Source organism: Hypanus sabinus, chromosome 4 (assembly GCF_030144855.1).
Source record: "Hypanus sabinus isolate sHypSab1 chromosome 4, sHypSab1.hap1, whole genome shotgun sequence".
Lineage (NCBI taxonomy): Eukaryota > Metazoa > Chordata > Chondrichthyes > Myliobatiformes > Dasyatidae > Hypanus > Hypanus sabinus.
In genome coordinates, this window is record NC_082709.1 from 145,263,408 (window position 1) to 145,282,732 (window position 19,325).

A 19,325-nucleotide genomic window follows, 5' to 3' on the forward strand; every position below is an offset into this window, starting at 1 on the left:
GTCCACTGTCGCCCGGCAGACAATCTCTGAAGAGCACTGATAATGGCTGGGGTCACCCATCTTGTAAAGACACTGCCCAGAAGGTAATAGCAAATCGCTTCTGTCGAAAAATTCGCCAAGAAAATCATGGTCATGGAAACGCGAGTTATCAAGAATCTTTGAAATTGAGTCTGTAGGTCAGAGAATTAGCTCAGAGTAGTGGTGAGTGAAGTTATCCATGCCTGTTCAGGAGCCATGGCCCTAAGGTAACAACTGTTCCTGAACCTAGTGGTGTGGGACCTAAGGCTTCAGTGCTGCCTTCCCAATGGTAGAAGTGGGAAGAGGGCTGGATGGTGGGGTCTTTGATGATGGACTTCCTTGTGGCAGCACTTCATGTAAATGTTCCCAGTGGTGGGGAGGGCTTTTCCAGTGATGCCAGGGGGCTTTATCCACCACTTTCTGTAGTCTTTTCTGTTGCTGGGCATTGGTGTTTCCATACCTGACTGTGATGCAAATGTGATACCTCACTGTTGTAAGAAAAATGGACTAAAACGCTTGTGTGCAACAGACTGATATCAGTGAGGTGCTTCTACTACAGAGATAGTACACTTTTTTAATCAATACAGGAACTTGTATTGTGATCATACTGGATAGGAGGCTTGTAGAGCCTTCATTCGTTACAATAATAAACGAACAGTCCCAAAGCTCAAGACTTAACAAGTATATAGACAAAATGTAATGCATTTCAAGTCGGTCATTACTTCTAATTTATACACTCAGGGTCAATTTATTAAGTACACAAATGAACCTACTCGTTAATACAAATATCTAATCGGCCAAGCACACGGCAACAACTCAATGCATCAAAGCACGCAGACAAGGTCAAGAGGTACAGTTGTTTTTCAGGTGGTTTGAGTATCTCAGGAACTGCTGATCTTCTAGGATTTTGTCTCTAACGTTTACAGAGGATGGTATGAGAGACAAAATAGTATCCAGTGAGCCACGGGTCTGTGGGCAGAAATGCCTTGTTAATGAGACAGGTCGGCGGGGAATGGCCAGACTGGTTCAAGCTGACAGGAAGACGACAGTAACTCAGATAAGCATGTGTAACAACAGTGGTGTGCAGGAAAGTATTTCTGAACGCACATGTCAAGCCTAGAAGTGGATGGGCTACAGCAGCAGAAGACCATGAACCTACGCTCAGCGGCCACTTTATTAGGTACAGGACGTACCTAATAAAATGGCCACAAGTGTGTAAAGATATTCTTATTGTTTAGATCACACCACGGATTACCATCAATGAATTTTCTTCCGTTGAAAATAAACTTAAAAACTCAGACCAATATTGTTGGCTTATTCCTGCTGGGGAATCAGCTTGCCGTCTTGCATACTCACTCTGGTTGTGAAGGTCCTGCCTCCAACCCTGTCGCGGGCCTCCAGTACCACCACTTTCTGCCCAGATTCTGTCAGCAATCTGGCTGCTGAAAGACCTAAGGGATTAAAAAAATAAATAAATAAAGCTTCAGACAGAAACTAAGAATGAGTTTAATATGTTGAACCACATAAACAAGCAGTTATGGGTCATTTAAATAAAAGCACATTAAGCATAGCAGAAGCCCTCACTTCCATCTGCATCTATTGATGGCAGAACAGTTGATCAGTATATTCAAGCTGGAGGAATTAGCGCTGTTGTCACCAAAACATGGATCAAAAATTTTATAAAAGCAACATCTGAGATTGTATCAATGGTGAAAATTCAAGATAATGAGAAATATTGATTCATCAAGAAAGTATAGAACGACACTGTGTTAAATATTCTCTTTATGGGTTATAGCATCAGATGAATTCTTCCCACAGTCCAGGGTCATGTGAAGCCACAGAAGCAGGTGGTCATGGTTGCAATATGCACCAGCTGCTCATATACAAGCCCTGCTTATGCAACCACTGACAATCTCAGAAGAGTATGGATAATGGATGGGGTCACCCAGTCCAGGTTTCAGCCTGAAACATCAACTGTACTCTTTTCCATAGATGCTGCCTGGCCTGCTGAGTTCCTCCAGCATTTTGTATGTACTGCTTGGATTTCCAGCAACTGCACATTTTCTCTTGTTTGTGAGGAAGATACATTGCTTAGACTTAAATTTCAGCCCAGATTGGAGGCAAGAGCCGATTTCGCTCATTGTCTGCAATCTTCACTCATCTCTCCAGGGAACTGGAGCCTTTCACTGTTCTGTTGTTTGGTCAATTTAAACGCCAGCCCAGGTAGATTGAAAAGTCAGGATGCTGGTCGGACCCAGAACGGATTTCGCTTGTTCTCCGTGATGGTCATCTCCATGTGCTGAGGCTATGACGACTGCCCTGGCTTCTGTGCTCTGTGTCTGCTAATATGATGAACTGATAAGTGAGGCTTTGGGCCTACTCCAGGGATCGGATTCGAGGACTCAATTTTCGATCGGAATTCTGTTGTTCGCTTCAATTGTTTGCATGATTTGCGTTTTTTTTTCCCTTTCTCTTGGGCATCGAGTGTTGATCTTTTATTTTTACTTCTATTCTTTTTCCCATTAATTGGGTTCTTTCAGGTTTCTTGCTGCGTGGCTACCTTTGAGCAAGCAAATCTAAGGTTGTATAATAAATGTATTTGAATCTTGAATTTTTCTCCCAGACAACTTCATCCACTGTTTGTAGACTGGTTGCAAATTATTTTTCAACTTAGTTTAATATCCAGGATAATGAAGTTAATATTTGTTTATACTAAGTTCAAGTTATATAAACTGTTTATTAATGACATGCACCTTTTTGAGAATTGTATTCATTCACAACAGCCCTGCAAACTATCAGAAAGCTCAGGACTTTCACATGAACACAGAAATCACAAACATCAGACATTGGCTGTTTTTTTGCCAACTTGGCTCAACATGTGATGCAGATGGGAACTCCTGTAAATTCAAATGAGAAGTCAGTCCGCTATGAACCTCAGTAAGTCTGCAGCAACCCCCACAGAAAGGAATTTGTATCCAGGAGGCCTTGCAATGCATAGAGCATTAATGACAAAACTCAGGGCAGCTGTAAGGCTGTTCTTCCCAGGTGAGCCTTGTACAGCTGTTAAAACATCACATTCTTCTTGTGTTTTGGTGCCCAGGGCAAATTAGTAATTTGGCTCTGAATCATTAATTACTTTGTTAATTAATTGCACTGAATAAAGAATATAATGGTATTTGAGAAAACACATTTGAGATGAAGGAATTACTTACTCTACCTGATTTTTTTCATGCAGTGAATAATGATGATTACATACTGAACAATGAAGATAACAAGAAGATCTGCAGCAAATAAAAGGCAGCTTATACTCATGCTGGCGATTACATGGCAGCTATGAAGGAAGGCTGGATATGTAATCATGCAGCTTGGCACCTTTGGCTGTTGCTATGGTTACAAATACCATGCAGATAGCCGGGTAAAAACTGAAATGGCAGATTGCTTTTATTATTAGAGACTGCAAAGTACTCCTTATTTTTAAGGAGTATCTTATTCTAGATCAATATTTTGCTAAAAATTCTTAAAGGCTCAAGATTATCATTTCCAACCAAAACAGTCTCCTGTTAAGTCCAGGGCCTGAAAGCAAGAAGAAATAATGAAACAGATCTTCAAATTTTATTCTGCAGTGACTAACAGCTTACTTATTTTCCTTAACCTCAGTTCTAACCAAAAGCTCCAAAACCTGGGCTTCTATACCTCTCTCTGCAACTGGATCCTCGACTTCCTATGCGGGAGAGTACAGTCCATGCAGTTTGGAAACTGACAATCAACACTGGCATGCCTCAAGGATGTGTGCTTAGCCCACTGCTGTAGTCCCTCTACACCCATGACTGTGTGGCTTGGCATAGCTCAAATGGAACCTATCAAATTTACCAACAACATAACTATTGTTGGCAAAGTTTCCGATGATGATGAGGAGGTGAGAAAGATCAGTTGATTGAGTAGTGTTGAAGAAACAGCCTTGCACTCAATGCAAGACCAAGGAATTGATTGTGGTCTTCAGGAAAGGCAAGTCGAGGGAATGCACACCAGTCATCATTGAAAGATTAACAGTGGAAAGGGTGAGCAGTTTCAAATTCCTGGCTGTCAACATCTCTGAGGATCTATCCTGGACCCAACATACTGATGCAATTACAAAGAAGGTATGACAGTGGATATATTTCATTGGGAGTTTGGGAAGATTTTTTATGTCACCTAAGACGCTCGCAAGTTTCTGCAGATGTACCGTGGAGTGCATTCTAACATTACTGTCTGGCATGGAGAGGCCACTGCATAGGATTAGAAAAAATGCCACAGAAAGTTGTAAATTCAGCCAGCTCCATCGCGGGCACTAGCCTCCACAGCATCCAGAACACCTTCAAAAAGGTAATGCTCGAAAAGATGGCATTCATCACTGAAGACCCCCATCATCCAGGACATATCCTCTTTTCATTGCTACCGTCAGTGAGGAGGTTCAGGAACCTGTTGATCTGACTGTTTAGTCTTCATTTTCTTTGCAGTGTGGATTTAAACACAAGAAATCAAAAAGCCTGAAGACACACAATCAATATTTCAAGAACAGCTTCTGCCATCAGATTTCTGAATGGACAATGAAACCATGAACACTCCCTCAGTACTTTTCCCACCTTGCTTTTTGCACTACTTATCGAATTTATTTTATATATACTTACTGTCATTTATAGTTTTACTGCTGTGTATTGCAATGTACTGCTGCTCCAAAACAACAAATTTCACCACATATGCTGGTGATATTAAACCTGATTCTGATTCAGAATAAGTACATGTACATGCCCAAGATTCACACAAATTACATTAACTCTTGTGTGTACAGGTCACCAGTATCCAAAGTTGGCAGGGGAGGGGAGAGGGAGGGGCAATTGTTTGGAGTGGAGTGAGTACAAAACTAAAATAAAACAAGATCTTGCATGGGAGGCCGAACGCAAGTTCAATCACCTGGCATTCAGCTTGAGGTGGCAAATTGAATTAGACAATGGCTGCATGGCAGTGGATGGTTGTCCCTCTCACTGGAGCCCTGTCACAAGTGGTGTACTGCACGGATCAGTGCTGGGTCCAATGCTGTTTCTTATCTATATCAACGAACCGATTCAAGATCAAAATTTAAGATTCAAGATTGTTCAATGTCATTTCCAGTACACAATTGCAAAGGAGAACAAAATAATTGTTACTCTGGGGCAACGCAGCACAAAAAGAAACATAATATAAAGAAAACAATCATAATAAAAACACACTATTTACAAATACACAAGATAGCTCATACACATAGATTAATTGTACGTCCATAAATTAACACTAGGCACAGGAGCGTCTGTACGCAAGGTGACTGATAGGAAATGATAAAGTAGGGGAAGTTGGAGCTGTGGAGGGATGAGTAAGTGGATGGAGCTGTTGATCAGTCTTGCTGCTTGGTAAAGTGACTGTCTTTTTGAGTCTGGTGGAATGGCATAGACACTACACAGCCTCCTCTCTGATGCGAATCCATGAGTAACAAAGGAGGGATCCTTCATGATGTAACTGGATCCGCAAATTTACAGATGACACCAAGATTGGTGATGTAGTGGACGGCAAGGAAAGCTTGCAGTGGGATCCGAATCAGCCGGAAAAACGGCAGATGGAATTTAATGCGGATAAGTGAGAGCGTTCCACTTTGGGAGGACAGAGGAGGGTAGGACTTGCACGTTGGGCAGTAGAACACTGACAAGTGTGGCAGCACAATGGGATCTGGGAATACAGGTTCATAGTTCCTTGAAAATGGAATCGCAAGTAGACAGTCATAAAGAGAGCTTTTGGCACATTGTCCTTCATAAATCAATGTACTTTACTGCACATTCCCAAACCAAAGCAGTGGATGAACCAGGAGGTACGTCGTCTTCTGAAGGCTAGATCTGTGGCATTCAAATCTGGTAACCCAGGTCTGTATCAGAAAACCAAGTTTGATTTACAGTGGGCTATTTCAAGGACAAAGAGACCATTTTGACTTAGGTTGGAGGCAACTTCGGATGCACGACAACTCTGGCAGGGCTTACAAGACATTACTTCCTACAAAGTGAAACCCAATAGCATGAATGGCAGCAATGCTTCACTACCAGATGAACTCAACACCTTCTATGCACGCTTTGAACGGGAGAACACAACTACAGCTGTGAAGATCCCTGCTGCACCTGATGACCCTCTGATCTCTGTCTCAGAGGCCGATGTTAGGCTGTCTTTAAAGAGGGTGAACCCTCACAAGGCAGAGGGTCCCAATGGAGTACCTGGAAAGGCTCTGAAAACCTGTGCCAACCAAAAATGGGAGTATTCAAGGACATTTTCAACCTCTCAATGCTATGGGTGGAAGTTCCCACTTGCTTCAAAAAGGCAACAATTATACCAGTGCCTAAGAAGAATAATGTGAGCTGCCTTAATGACTATTGCCTAGTAGCACCCACATCGACAACAATGAAAGACAGCTTTGAGAGATTTGTCTTGACCAGACTGAACTCCTGCCTCAGCAAGGACCTGGACCCATTGCAATTTGCCTATCACCACAATAGGTCAACGGCAGACACAATCTCAATGGCTCTCCGCATGACTTTGGACCATCTGGACAACACAAACACCTACGTCAGGATGCTGTTCATCGACTATAGCTCAGCTATACCATCATTCCCACAATCCTGATCAAGAAGTTGCAGAACCTGGGCCTCTGTACCTCCCTCTGCAATTGGATCCTTGACTTCCTAACCGGAAGAACATAGTCTGCGCGGATTGGTGATAATATATCCTCCTTGCTGACTATTAACACTGGTGCACCTCAGGGGTGTGTGCTTAGCCCACTGCTCTACTCTCTATATACACATGACTGTGTGGCTAGGCCAGGGGTCAGCAACCTTTACCACTGAAAGAGCCACTTGGACCCGTTTCCCACAGAAAAGAAAACACTGGGAGCCGCAAAACCCGTTTGACATTTAAAATGAAATAACACTGCATACAACGTTTTGTTTTGCCTTTATGCTATGTATAAACAAACTATAATGTGTTGCATTTATGAAATTGATGAACTCCTGCAGAGAAAACGAAATTACATTTCTGCATGCAACAAAAACATTTTGAACTCCGAAAAAAAGACGTTGGGTTGAAGGTTACTTTTAAGTAAAATACTCAACGTCTATTTGAGTCCTTCTTGTATTTATGAAAAACGCCAAACTTAAATTTGCCGCCAGCAGCAAACCAAAAATAACCTCAGCCAGCTGTCAACCTGAAAAATAAAAGGACTATTTCACTGAACAATGAAAACATATGAATATACGTTAAATAATAGGCAATTAAAATATTTATCATACTTGTTCAGGTTGACTCACACCTGACAATGCAGTCGTATTCAGTAAGGATGGATCGATGCTTAGGGGAGTGACCGGGAAGGATAATGTGTTTTTTTCCTCTCTGAACTCACAGAAGCGTTTCCCAAACGATGTTTGCATTGCGATGATTGCAGAATGTAAATACTCCGAATTTATCATGTCGTGACCTTGTTTGAACTCTCTCAAATTGGGGAAGTGAGACAATGTGCCTTTCTGTAAATCTCTGGCAAGCAACGTCAACTTGCGCTCGAATGCCAAAACATCCTCCAACATGTGCAGGGCTGTACGTCTTTACCCCGTTGAAGAGCTGTGTTCAGCGTGTTCAGGTGCGCTGTCATGTCTACCATGAAGTGTAGCTTTTCCAGCCACTCTGGCTGTTCCAGCTCAGGAAAGTTGAGCCCTTTGCTGCCCAGGAAAGTTTTCACTTCTTCCAGACACGCGACAAAGCGTTTCAGCACCTCCCCTCTGGACAGCCAGCGATAAAAACACGTTGTAGCGGTGTGCTACACGCAGTCAGTAAACTGCAGTCAAAGATAGCTTTATTCGAACTAAACAGCCTTGCTTTTAAGCCTCCCTCAACCCGCCCCCCATGGGCGCGGATGCTGCAAAAGACACGTACTCACAAACCCCCGTAGGCTATCTCCCTTAGCCTGAACGCTGGCTAATTGTGAGCCGGTTCGGATGTGTCAGGAAATGGGTCGCCACAACGTCTTATTTAGATTGTACAAGATCACCATAATCTTCAAATTTAGATTTACATTTCAAAAACTAACAAACTAACATAAAATACATTTTAATTAAATACTGACCATGTAGCGGTGTGCTACACGCAGCGCTAAAATTACGACACGGAGTCGGTAACTGCAGTCGAAGGAAAAAACTTTATTCGAAATCTTCAGCCTCACTTTTAAGCCTCCCTCAACCTGCACCCCCCCCCCCCATGGCGCAGAGGCTCCAAAGCTCTGTGCTCGCAAACTCCCGTAGGCTATCTAATTGTGAGTCGGTTCGGATGTGCCAGGAAAAGGGTCGCCACAACCAATTATTTCCCAAAGCAACAGGGAGCCGCAGCACAGACGTAAAAGAGCCACATGTGGCTCCGGAGCCGCGGGTTGCCGACCCCCGGGCTAGGCAAAGCTCAAATACCATCTATAAATTTGCTGATGATACAATCATTGTTGGTAGAATCTCAGGTGGTGATGAGAGGGTGTACAGGAGTGAGATATGTTAACTAGTGGAGTGGTGCTGCAGCAACAACCTGGTACTCAATGTCAGTAAGACGAAAGAGCTGATCGTGGACTTCCAGAAGGAACATATACCAATCCTCAGAGAGATCAGAAGTGTAGAGAGTGAGCAGCTTCACGTTCAAGATCTCTGAGGATCTAACATGGTCCCAACATATCGATGCAGTTATAAAGAAGGCAAGACAGCAGCTATATTTTACTAGGAGTCTGAAAAGATTTGGTATGTCAACAAATACAGTCAAAAACATTTATAGCTGTACCGTGGAAAGCATTCTGTCAGGCTGCATCACTGTCTGGTATGGGGTGGGGGGGGGGCGCTACTGCACAGGACTAAAAGAAGCTGCAGAGGATTTTAAATTTAGTTGGCTCCATCTTGGGTACTAGCCTACAAAGTACCCAGGACATCATCAGGGAGCGGTGTCTCAGAAAGGCAGCAGCCATTATTAAGGACCTCCAGCACCCAGCACATGCCCTTTTCTCACTGTTACCATCAGGTAGGAGGTACAGAAGCCTGAAAGCACACACTCAGCAATTCAGGAACAGCTTCTTCCCCTCTGCCATCCGATTCCTAAATGGACATTGAACCCTTGGACACTACCTCATTTTTTTTTTAAAAAAATTGTATTTCTGCTTTTTGCACGATTTTAATCTATTTCAATATATGTATATGGCATAAAGTATACTGAACAAGATTTGTTTATTTATTTTTTCTTTTATATTATGTATTTCACTGAACTGCTGCTGCTAAGTTAATAAGTTTCACGTCACATGCTGGTGATAATAAACCTGATTCTGATTCTGTATCGAGTACAGGAAATGGGATGTTGTACAAGACATTGGTGAGGCCTGATTTGGAGTAGTGTGTGTAGCTCTGGCCATCTAGCTACAGAAAGTGCCAATAAGATTGAAAGAATACAGAGAAAATTTACAAGGAAGTTACCAAGGCTCGAGGGTCCGACTTACAGGGACTTCGTAGGTTGAATAGGTTAGGACTTTATTCCCTGAAGTATAGGAGGATGAGGGGTGATTTGGTAGAGGTACACAAAATTATAAGGGGTATAAATAGCGTAAATGCAAGCAGGCTTTCTCTACCGAGGTTGGGTGAGACTGGAACAAGAGGTCATAGGTTATGGGTGAAGGGTGAAAATGTTTAAGGGGAACTTGTTCACTGAGAGTGTGGAACAAGCTGCCAGTGGAAGTGGTCGATTTGAGTTTGATTTCAATATTCAGGAGAAATTTGGATAGGTACATGATTGGTAGGGGTATGGAGGGCTAAAGGCAAACTGCAGGTTGATGGGACAAGACAGATTAATAGTTTGGCTGGACTAAATGGGCCAACAGGCCTGTTCTGTGCTGTAATTTTCTGTGAGTCCATGACTTAAAATCTTACCACAACAGTCTCCCTACAGCTATTTTATTGAGCTCCAAAAGCCTGTGAGCCTCATAAAAGACAAACCACATACAATTAGCTCATTCAAAAAATTCTCAGTTGATAAATCTGCAGTGAGATAGGGTCTTAAATTACTAAATTACTAAGTGATCAACCCATTAACAGTTCCTTTGTAATTGCACCCAAACTGTGAGCCAGATATGGTTAGGACTTTGATTTCCCAAGCTTTCTAAAGCTTGGGTGAATGATAGCATTAAGGAAGCCAACTATCATTTCACAACCAACAGTGATGACTGCTAACCTGGACATCAGTCTGCCAATGGTAATTGTATCCCATTCACTGTAGCTTCCAAATCTTGTTGCTTTGCAACTAGTTTCAATTTTATCTTCACAACGCCAACCAACGGTTTTTGTCACAGTCAAGCCGTGTCACAGATACCCGATTCAATGTCATTTTTGATTCCCTCTATCTGCAAGCAAATTTATTAGAATATTGAACCTAACTAGTATTTCTTCTGCATCAATTGTGAATTCTCATATATTCTCCATGAAGTTGGAAAGGAAGTGCAGGCAGGTTTTCTCAGCTTTGCCCAGGATTAGTGTGATTAAATGTACAGGAAGTTTATTTGTTGTATCAGGGTTTTTCCTAAGGACAGGTCTGCATAAACATATTCAAAAAAAGGTAAGGGCATGCTAAAAGAAAGCAGCAACACTTGTAATAAAATCTCCATGGCAAATGTAGGAACTTCAGTCTTATGTTGACAGCTGCCAGGAGCTCCTGTAGATACTGGAACAAAATTAGAAAGCTCTCAGCAAATGCCTGACACTGCTCTTAAAACAAGAGTTAAGCCCCATGTTGACAAGTCTCAAAATCCAAACCTCTTGATGACAACATCAAGTTACAAAAGTCAGTCATGGTAAAATGTGAGCTTGTATTTTTATCTTCAAACTGATGCCTTGCCACATCCATCCACCCCTCCCCACTTCTCCAAACACAGATTGTCTCACTTCAATTTCTGCTCAGAAAGTGAATGCACGCAGATCTTTCCCTTCAAGTTACTGAAAAAATGTGTAAAGGTCGTGGATACAACAAACAACTTTGGTTTTCCATCCAGACGAATTTCACACAGGTCCCTGGAGCAAAGTGTAGTTATTACCCATGAAAATTCATTCCTTTCATCTCCCTATATGGTGTCATTCTCATTATCTGTTCCTCTTAATCAAAATCCTGCATCTCCTCCCCTCTCACTTTAATAGATTTAGAGAAAAGGATGTAAAAGTTAGGCATAGCTCATTAGTCAAAGCACTGGATTAAACAGCCCACAATAACACTTGAGAATTGTGTAAAAGGTCACAAGTCACATTAGTAGCTAATATGCCTCCAACATCACCTCTGTTGTATCAGCAACAGAGGGCCATCAGGGCCACACCTCTGGCTCCTTGCACAAGATGTTGCCTTGTCCAATGGGGTGAGACCCATGAGCAACGTTTGATACTTTCTCCTCAAAAGTATTGAGTAAGTTACACACAACTGCACAGTATACAGCAGCATAAGTGTGGGAAGGCTACATCAGGGATAGAAGTATTACTTTGAAAAAGTTCCACTCCAAATCAGAAAGTTAAAAGGAAGTAAATGTAACCTGATAAAGCAAGACACACACACAATTCTAGCATTCAAGCAAGAAGGGAGAAGGAGTACTGAAATTACAGATCACCTCGCTCAAAGTTAGTAGGTATCAAAAAGTTTTCAATGAGTGTTATTATGTTAATGTTCCCTGACTAAGTTGTGCCACAAAATGGAACTCATCTTTGACAAATCTAATGAGGGTTCTGCAGACCTAACTTGCATATTACTTCATTGGGTGGATCTTTCGTCAAGGACTATTACGACAGTGATGTGATATAAGCTGACCCACATATTTTCATTGTTGGAGCTACTCCATCATAGCATGCAGTCGCAGCTGCAATTCCCAGCTAGATTACTTACTCATTAGATTTGTCTAAAATTGTTTTGTGAGACAACACGATTAGGGAATTTTAACATTATCACACATTTGCCAACTTTTCATCGCCTACTCGTTCATTCCAGCACTAAAGCTTCATCTGTTGGCCTCCCTTTCTTCAGCATGGCCCAGCGGGGCTAAGGGACTCATTTCCATGCTGTATGACTACGTGAGTACCAACCTGCCAACATACCACTTTGGTTTCTCACACTCCATTCTCTAGTCTCTCCTTCTTGGACCCAGTCCCCAGTATTCATTCCAGTCCTACTATTAGGAAAGATGTAATTAAAACAAAGGTTTAGCTAGTATTAAAGCAATTTTTGAAGCATAAGAAATATTGATAGGATTATGGTACTGATCTTCCTACAGAGAACCCAGTGAAGAAAAAGCAGAAGCCTCCAATCAAAGACTTGTCCGGCAGGAAGACCAATACTTCCAGCGGTGGGAACGACTTCCACAAAATGCAAAATTAATTGGAAAGAAAGCAGAAAATCAATAGATGTAACTTAAGATCAATAAATGTAAAATTTTCTGGAGAAATTGCCAACTTTTATTGGAAGAAGCTGCCACCATTTCCTCTATTCACCCAACTTTTCTCTGATTAGGCCTGCAGGGTAACCAATTTACCTGCAACATTATTCAAAAGTAATCCCAGATTATGCAGAAGCATGAAATTACATAGAACAGTACAGCACAGTACAGACTCCCTGGCTCACAATGTCCTGCCAATCCTTTATACTACTCCAAGATCAGTCTAATCCTTCCGTCCCACATAATCCTCCATTTGTCTTCATCCCAAGTCTCTTAAATGCCCCTATTTCATATATTACTGAAAGTACTGCAAGGAGACCATAAACCTCATGTACAGTCCTTTATAATATTATGAATCAGTTCATTAGTCAATTCAATATTCATATTAAAACTGATGGTTCTGTTTTTTTCTTTTTTATTGATTGTACAATGAAACAATTAAAAAGGATGAGACAAGTATTCTGAAGTCTAGCAATTCTTTCAACAAGCGAAGTAACATTTCTGGAACAATCGTTTATATAAAGAAAAACGGTCTGCATTTCAAAAGCCTATTTTTCCTCCTGTCTTTCTCTGAAACTATCAATCACTGGAAATTACTTTAAGAGCCTGGTAATCACTGAGCACTAACAGATTTGTTATTGCATTTATTGTTGCAGTAAAAGAAAATGTCATTAGCTTCCCAAAATTGAAAAATTAATCCTGACAGTACTGACCCTCTCAACATTATTTATTAATTCTTTGGGGTTGTCAGTCTGAATTGAATCTTAACTGCTCTCTAGCTTTCAGTGATCTATTCCTTCCCCATATACAGTCTACATACAGATTAAGTTAACCAACTAAAGTCCAAGCATAAAGTAAATGGTATCCATATCTAAATTTTCATGGAAATTTTTCCCATCGGACAACCTGGATTGGAATGTGCCTTCTGTTCATGTGCACTTGAAATAAATGAACAACAGAGAGGAATGGAGCTGTGAGAAGGCTTCCAGTAGAGGAAAAAAATGCACTGCGGGGATAATTGCCAGGCTTGTAAAGAAAGCAAGAGGGTCAAACTCTTTAGCATAATCTTCAGAGCTGTCTTTGATGTAAAATCCACCCAACACAGAAATAAGATGGTTACATCTGGAAAGCACTCTTAGTAGGGTTGTCAAAAGTTAAGGCCACTCCCAAACATTCATCAGCTTGACTGGGAGAAAAGTCAGTTTCTGTTAACAAGAGTCCGGAAAATCTCGAGCAGAAACAATATATGACATGAATAGATAGCGAGGCACTGGAATAACAATTAGCCTTTTCTAAACGGTATTAGACACTAAAGATTGAGTATTACTATTCAGGCAGAACAGCACATTTTCTACCTCAAAACCACTTTCCCTGCTTATCCCAAATGTTTCAATGTGTCCAGACTACCAACCTCTTCAATATATTTGATGACCCTCAAAAATGGCACTCTACAATAAATAATTTTTAATTATTTAAGTATGCAAGGAGGCAAGATTTTATTTTGACTCAGAGCCGTGGTATTAAGCTAGGGAGAGTGCAGAACACACTCAAGGATGTTGCTGGATGGGGAGGGGGAGGTAATGCTTGAGTTTTGAGGAGTGATTGAAGAGGCTGGATTGTTCTCTCAGAGTGAAGGAGGCTGACTTTACGGAGGTTTATGAAATTATGATGAGCCTAGAAACAGCAGGTAGTCACAGTATTTTTTCCTCATGGAAGGGGAATCTAAAACTACAGGACATAGGTGAGAGGGGACAGAGGCAACAGAGGCAACTGAGGGTCAAGCTTTACACACAGAGAGTGTGGAACAAAGTACCAGAGCAGATGATTGAGGCAAAAACAATTACAAAATTTCAAGAACAGTTTCGTTAAATAGACTGCAAGGAGAGGGTTTTTTTTTGTTATTTATTCACTCTTATTGTACATTAAGGACGCCAGACAGAATACTGGGATGTGGGAAGGCAGGGAGACCTCCAGGGTCCTTGACAACTACACCTGCAAGAAGTGCACCCAGCTACAGCTTCCAACAGACCATGTTAACATAGAAACATAGAAAATAGGTGCAGGACTAGGCCATTCGGCCCTCCGAGCCTGCACCACCATTCAGTATGATCATGGCTGATCATCCAACTCAGAACCCTGTACCTGCTTTCTCTCCATAACCCCGATCCCTTTAGCCACAAGGGCCATATCTAACTTCCTCTTAAATATAGCCAATGAACCGGCCACAACTGTTTCCTGTGGCAGAGAATTCCACAGATTCACCACTCTCTGTGTGAAGAAGTTTTTCCTCATCTCGGTCCTAAAAGGCTTCCCCTTTATCCTTAAACTGTGACCCCTCGTTATGGACTTCCCCAACATCTGAAACAATCTTCTTGCATCTAGCCTGTCCAATCCCTTTAGAATTTTAAACATTTCAATAAGATCCCCCCTCAATCTTCTAAATTCCAGTGAGTATAAGCCTAGTCAATCCAGTCTTTCTTTATATGAAAGTCCTGCCATCCCAGGAATCAATCTGGTGAACCTTCCCTGTACTCCCTCTATGGCAAGAATGTCTTTCCTCAGATTAGGGGACCAAAACTGCACACAATACTCCAGGTATGGTCTCACCAAGGCCTTGTGCAACTGCAGTAGAACCTCCCTGCTCCTGTACTCGAATCCTCTTGCTATGAATGCCACATAATATTCACCTTTTTCACCGCCTGCTGTACCTGCATACCCACTGTCAATGACTGGTGTACAATGACACCCAGGTCTCGTTGCACCTCCCCCTTCCCTAATCGGCCACCATTCAGATAATAATCTGTTTTCCTGTTCTTGCAACCAAAGTGGATAACCTCACATTTATCCACATTAAATTGCATCTGCCATGAATTTGCCCACTCACCTAACCTATCCAAGTCACCCTGCATCCTCTTAGCATCCTTCTCACAGCTAACACCACCGCCCAGCTTCGTGTCATCCGCAAACTTGGAGATGCTGCATTTAATTCCCTCATCTAAATCATGAATATATATTGTAAACAACTGGGGTCCCAGCACTGAGCCTTGCGGTACCCCACTAGTCACTGCCTGCCAGTGTTGGAGCTGGAAGTGGATGAACTCTGGGTCATTTGGGAGGCTGAGGAGTTAGCTGACAGGACATGCTGGGGAGGTAGTTACAACCATGGTGCAGGACACAGGAAACTGGGTGACAGTCAGGAGAGGGAACGGGGATAAGCAGCCAGTGCAGACTACCACTGTGCCCATTCCCCTCAACAACAGGTTTGGGTACTGCTGGGGGTGGGGGTGGGGATGATCAAGCAGACAGGTCTCTGGCAATGAGTCTCTGTTGACTAAAACAGGAACTTGCGATGATAGAGAGTAAATTGGATTTGACACAGGCTTCACAAGAGAAGCCAGAGTGGATGGAAAGGCAACACGAGTGAATCTTCAGATGCCGGAAATAAATAAAAACACACAATGCTGGCAGAACTCAGCAGGCCAGACAGCATCTATAGGAGGAGGTAGTGACGACGTTTTGGGGATGGTTGCTTCTCTGACTGGAAGCTTTGGACTTGTGGTGTGCCACGGGATTGGTGTTGGGTCCATTGTTGCTTGCTGTCTATATTAATGATCTGGATGATAATGTGGTATACATTTTAATTACCTAAAATAATGAATAAAGCAAACAAACATTTACCTTTTTCATGCAATCTTATTTAAATGAAAAGGTCTGAACTTCCCTCACTAGAATATCATAAAGCTGAGGGAACAGATACAAGGCATATCTGCCCTCAGACCAGCTTGATCAAGGAATATTTCTAAACTTAGCGATAATTCCATGATTAGAGTCTGAGCCCAAATACACAAAGTTCATTCTGAGCCATTTCAAACCTCTACTGACACCCGACGTCAACATTTTGCTCAGACAACATTTTGCTTTTCTGGCTCTGAAACAGTGCTCCTCAAGTCCAATATGCACGTCCCAGATAAAGAAGGCATTTTATAACAATTGTTGTTATCTTGATTTTGCTTCCATTCCCATCTCTCACCCCACCTTCTCGTCAATCTGACTGAGGCAAGACTGTGCAGGTGCATGCACGTCAGTAGGCAGACCAGCGGGAAGATGTAAAAAGAAGACAGCTTTATAGAGCAGGCGACCGAGTAGAGGTAAACAGAGTAGGAGGGCTTTGGTGATGACAGGTCGAGTAAGTTACTTGTATAGCACTGAAACAGGAAGTATGTACGTACTGCACCGGGTGTCAGATGTGGGAAGTCTGGGAGACTCCCAGCCTCCCTGACGGCCACATCTGTGCCGGGTGCGTTGAGCTGCAGCTCCTTAGGGAATGGGTTAGTGAAATGCAGATGCAGTTTGATGACCGTCGTCTAGTCAGGGAGAGTAAGGTGATAGAGAGGAGCACATAGTCACCCCGGGGCCTCAAGAGACAGATAAGTGGGTAACAGTCAGGAGAGGGTAGGGCAAGAGTCGGAAACTAGAGAGTACCCCTGTGGCTGTTCCGCTTAGCAACAAGTACTCCTGTTTGAGTACTGTTTGGGGGGACGGCCTACATGGGGGAAGCGACAGTGGTCATGCCTCTGGCACAGAGTCTGGCCCTGTGGCTCAGAAGGGTAGGGAAAGGAAGAGGAAGGTAGCAGTGATAGGGGACTCTATAGTTAGGGGGTCAGATAGGTGATTCTGTGGATGCAGGAAAGAAACTCTGATGGTAGTTTGCCTCCCAGATGCCAGAGTCTGGGATGTTTCTGCTCCTGTTCCCGATATCCTGAAGTGGGAAGGTGAAAAACCAGAGGTCGTGGTACATATTAATACCAACGACATAGGTAGGAAATGGGAGGAGGTCCTGAAGACAGACTACAGGGAGTTAGGAAGGAAGTTGAGAAACAGTATCTCGAAAGGTAATAATCTTGGGTTACTGCCTATGCCACGTGACAGTGAGTATAGGAATAGAATGAGGTGAAGGATATATGTGCAGCTGAGGGATTGGAGCAGGGGACAGGGATTCAGACTTCTGCATCCTTGGGACCTCTTTTGGGGCAGGTATGACCTGTACAAAATGTACAGGTTGCACTTGAATCCCAGGGGGACCAATATACTGGCAGGGAGGTTTGCCAAGTCTACTGCGGAGAGTTTAAACTAGAATTTCTAGGTGGTAGGAACTGAACTGAAAAGACAGAGGAAGGAGCTGTTGACTCACAAACAGAAAGCTTGGAAACAGGTGTGAGAGGGATGATGAGCAGGTGATAGTGAAAGGATGCACTCAGACCAATGGTTTGAGATGTGTCTATTGTAATGCAAGGAATATTATGAACAAACTGGATGAGCTTAGAATGTGGACCAGTACTTGGAATTATGATGTTGTGGCCATTACAGGGACTTGGATGGCTCAAGGACAGGGAATGGTTACTTAGAGTGCTGGGCTTTAGATCTTTCAGAAAAGACAGGGAGGGAGGCAAAGGAGGTGGGGTGTGGCACTGTTGATCAGGGATAGTGTCACAGCTGCAGAAAAGAAGGAAGTCATGGACAGATTGGCTACTGAGTCTCTGTGGGTGGAAGTTAGAAACAGGAAGGGGTCAATAACTCTACTGTCTGTTTTTATAGACCACCCTACAGTAACAGACACATTGAGGAGCAGATAGGGAGATAGATCCTGCAAAGGTGTATAATAACAGGGTCGTCATGATAAGAGATTTTAATTTCCCAAATGTTGATTGGTATCTCCCTAGAGCAAGGGGTTTAAGATGGGCTGGAGTTTATTAGGTGTGTTCAGGAAGGTTTCCTGACACAATATATAGATAAGACTGCAAGGGGAGAGGCTGTACTTGATCTGGTATTGGGAAATGTACTAGGTCAGGTGTCAGGTCTCTCAGTGGGAGAGCATTTTGGAGATAGTGATCACAATTCTATCTCCTTTACCATAGCATTGGAGAGGGATAGGAACAGACAAGTTAGGAAAGCATTTAATTGGAGTAAGGGGAAATATGAAACTATCAGGCAGGAACTTGGGAGACATAGATTGGAACAGATGTCCTCAGGGAAATCTACAGCAGAAGTGTGGTAAATGTTCAGCAGATATTTGAGTGGCGATTTGCATAGGTACATTCCAATGAGATAGGGAAGTGATGGTAGGGTACAGGAACCATGGTGTACAAAGGCTGTTGAAAATCTAGTCAAGAAGAAAAGTTTATGAAAGGTTAAAAAAACTAAGTAATGATAGAGATCTAGAAGATTATAAAGCTCACAGAAAGGAGCTTAAGAATTAAATTAGGAGAGCCTGAAAGGACCATGAGAAAGCCTTGGTGGACAGGATTAAGGAAAACCCCAAGGCATTCTAATAATATGTGAAGAGCAAGAGGATAAGATGAGAGAATAGGACCAACAAAGTGTGACAGTGGAAAAGTGTGTATGGAACCAGAGGAGATAGCAGAGGAACTTAATAAATACTTTGCTTCAGTATTCACAATGGAAAAGTATTTTGGCGATTGTAGGGATGACTTACAGTGGATTGAAAAGCTTGAGCATATAGACATTAAGAAAGAGGATGTGCTGGAGCTTTTGGAAAGGGACAAGTTGGATAAGTTTCTGGAGCCAGACGAGGTGTACCCCAGGCTACTGTGGGAAGCGAGGGAGGAGATTGCTGAGCCTTTGGCAATGATCCTTGTATCATCAATGGGGACGGGAGAGGTACTGGAGGACTGGAGGGTTGCAGATGTTGTTCCCTTATTCAAGAAAGGGAGTAGAGATAGCCCAGGACATTATAGACTAGTGAGTCTTACTTCAGTGGTTGGTAACT

At 42.6% G+C, this 19,325-nt stretch overlaps 1 protein-coding gene across 4 annotated transcripts in view; it reads right to left on the reverse strand.

Moving 5' to 3' along the window:
- mao (monoamine oxidase) overlaps positions 1-19,325 on the reverse strand; it is a 192,725-nt gene that overhangs the window by 121,075 nt on the left and 52,325 nt on the right. For 3 of the 4 annotated variants that reach the window (XM_059968275.1, XM_059968277.1, XM_059968276.1), the window contains one exon: positions 1,375-1,469. In XM_059968275.1, coding sequence (XP_059824258.1) covers positions 1,375-1,469 — 95 coding nt within the window. Of the gene's footprint in view, positions 1-1,374; positions 1,470-4,968; positions 4,991-19,325 lie in introns of those variants that run through there. The other variant, XM_059968278.1, reaches the window with a different exon arrangement.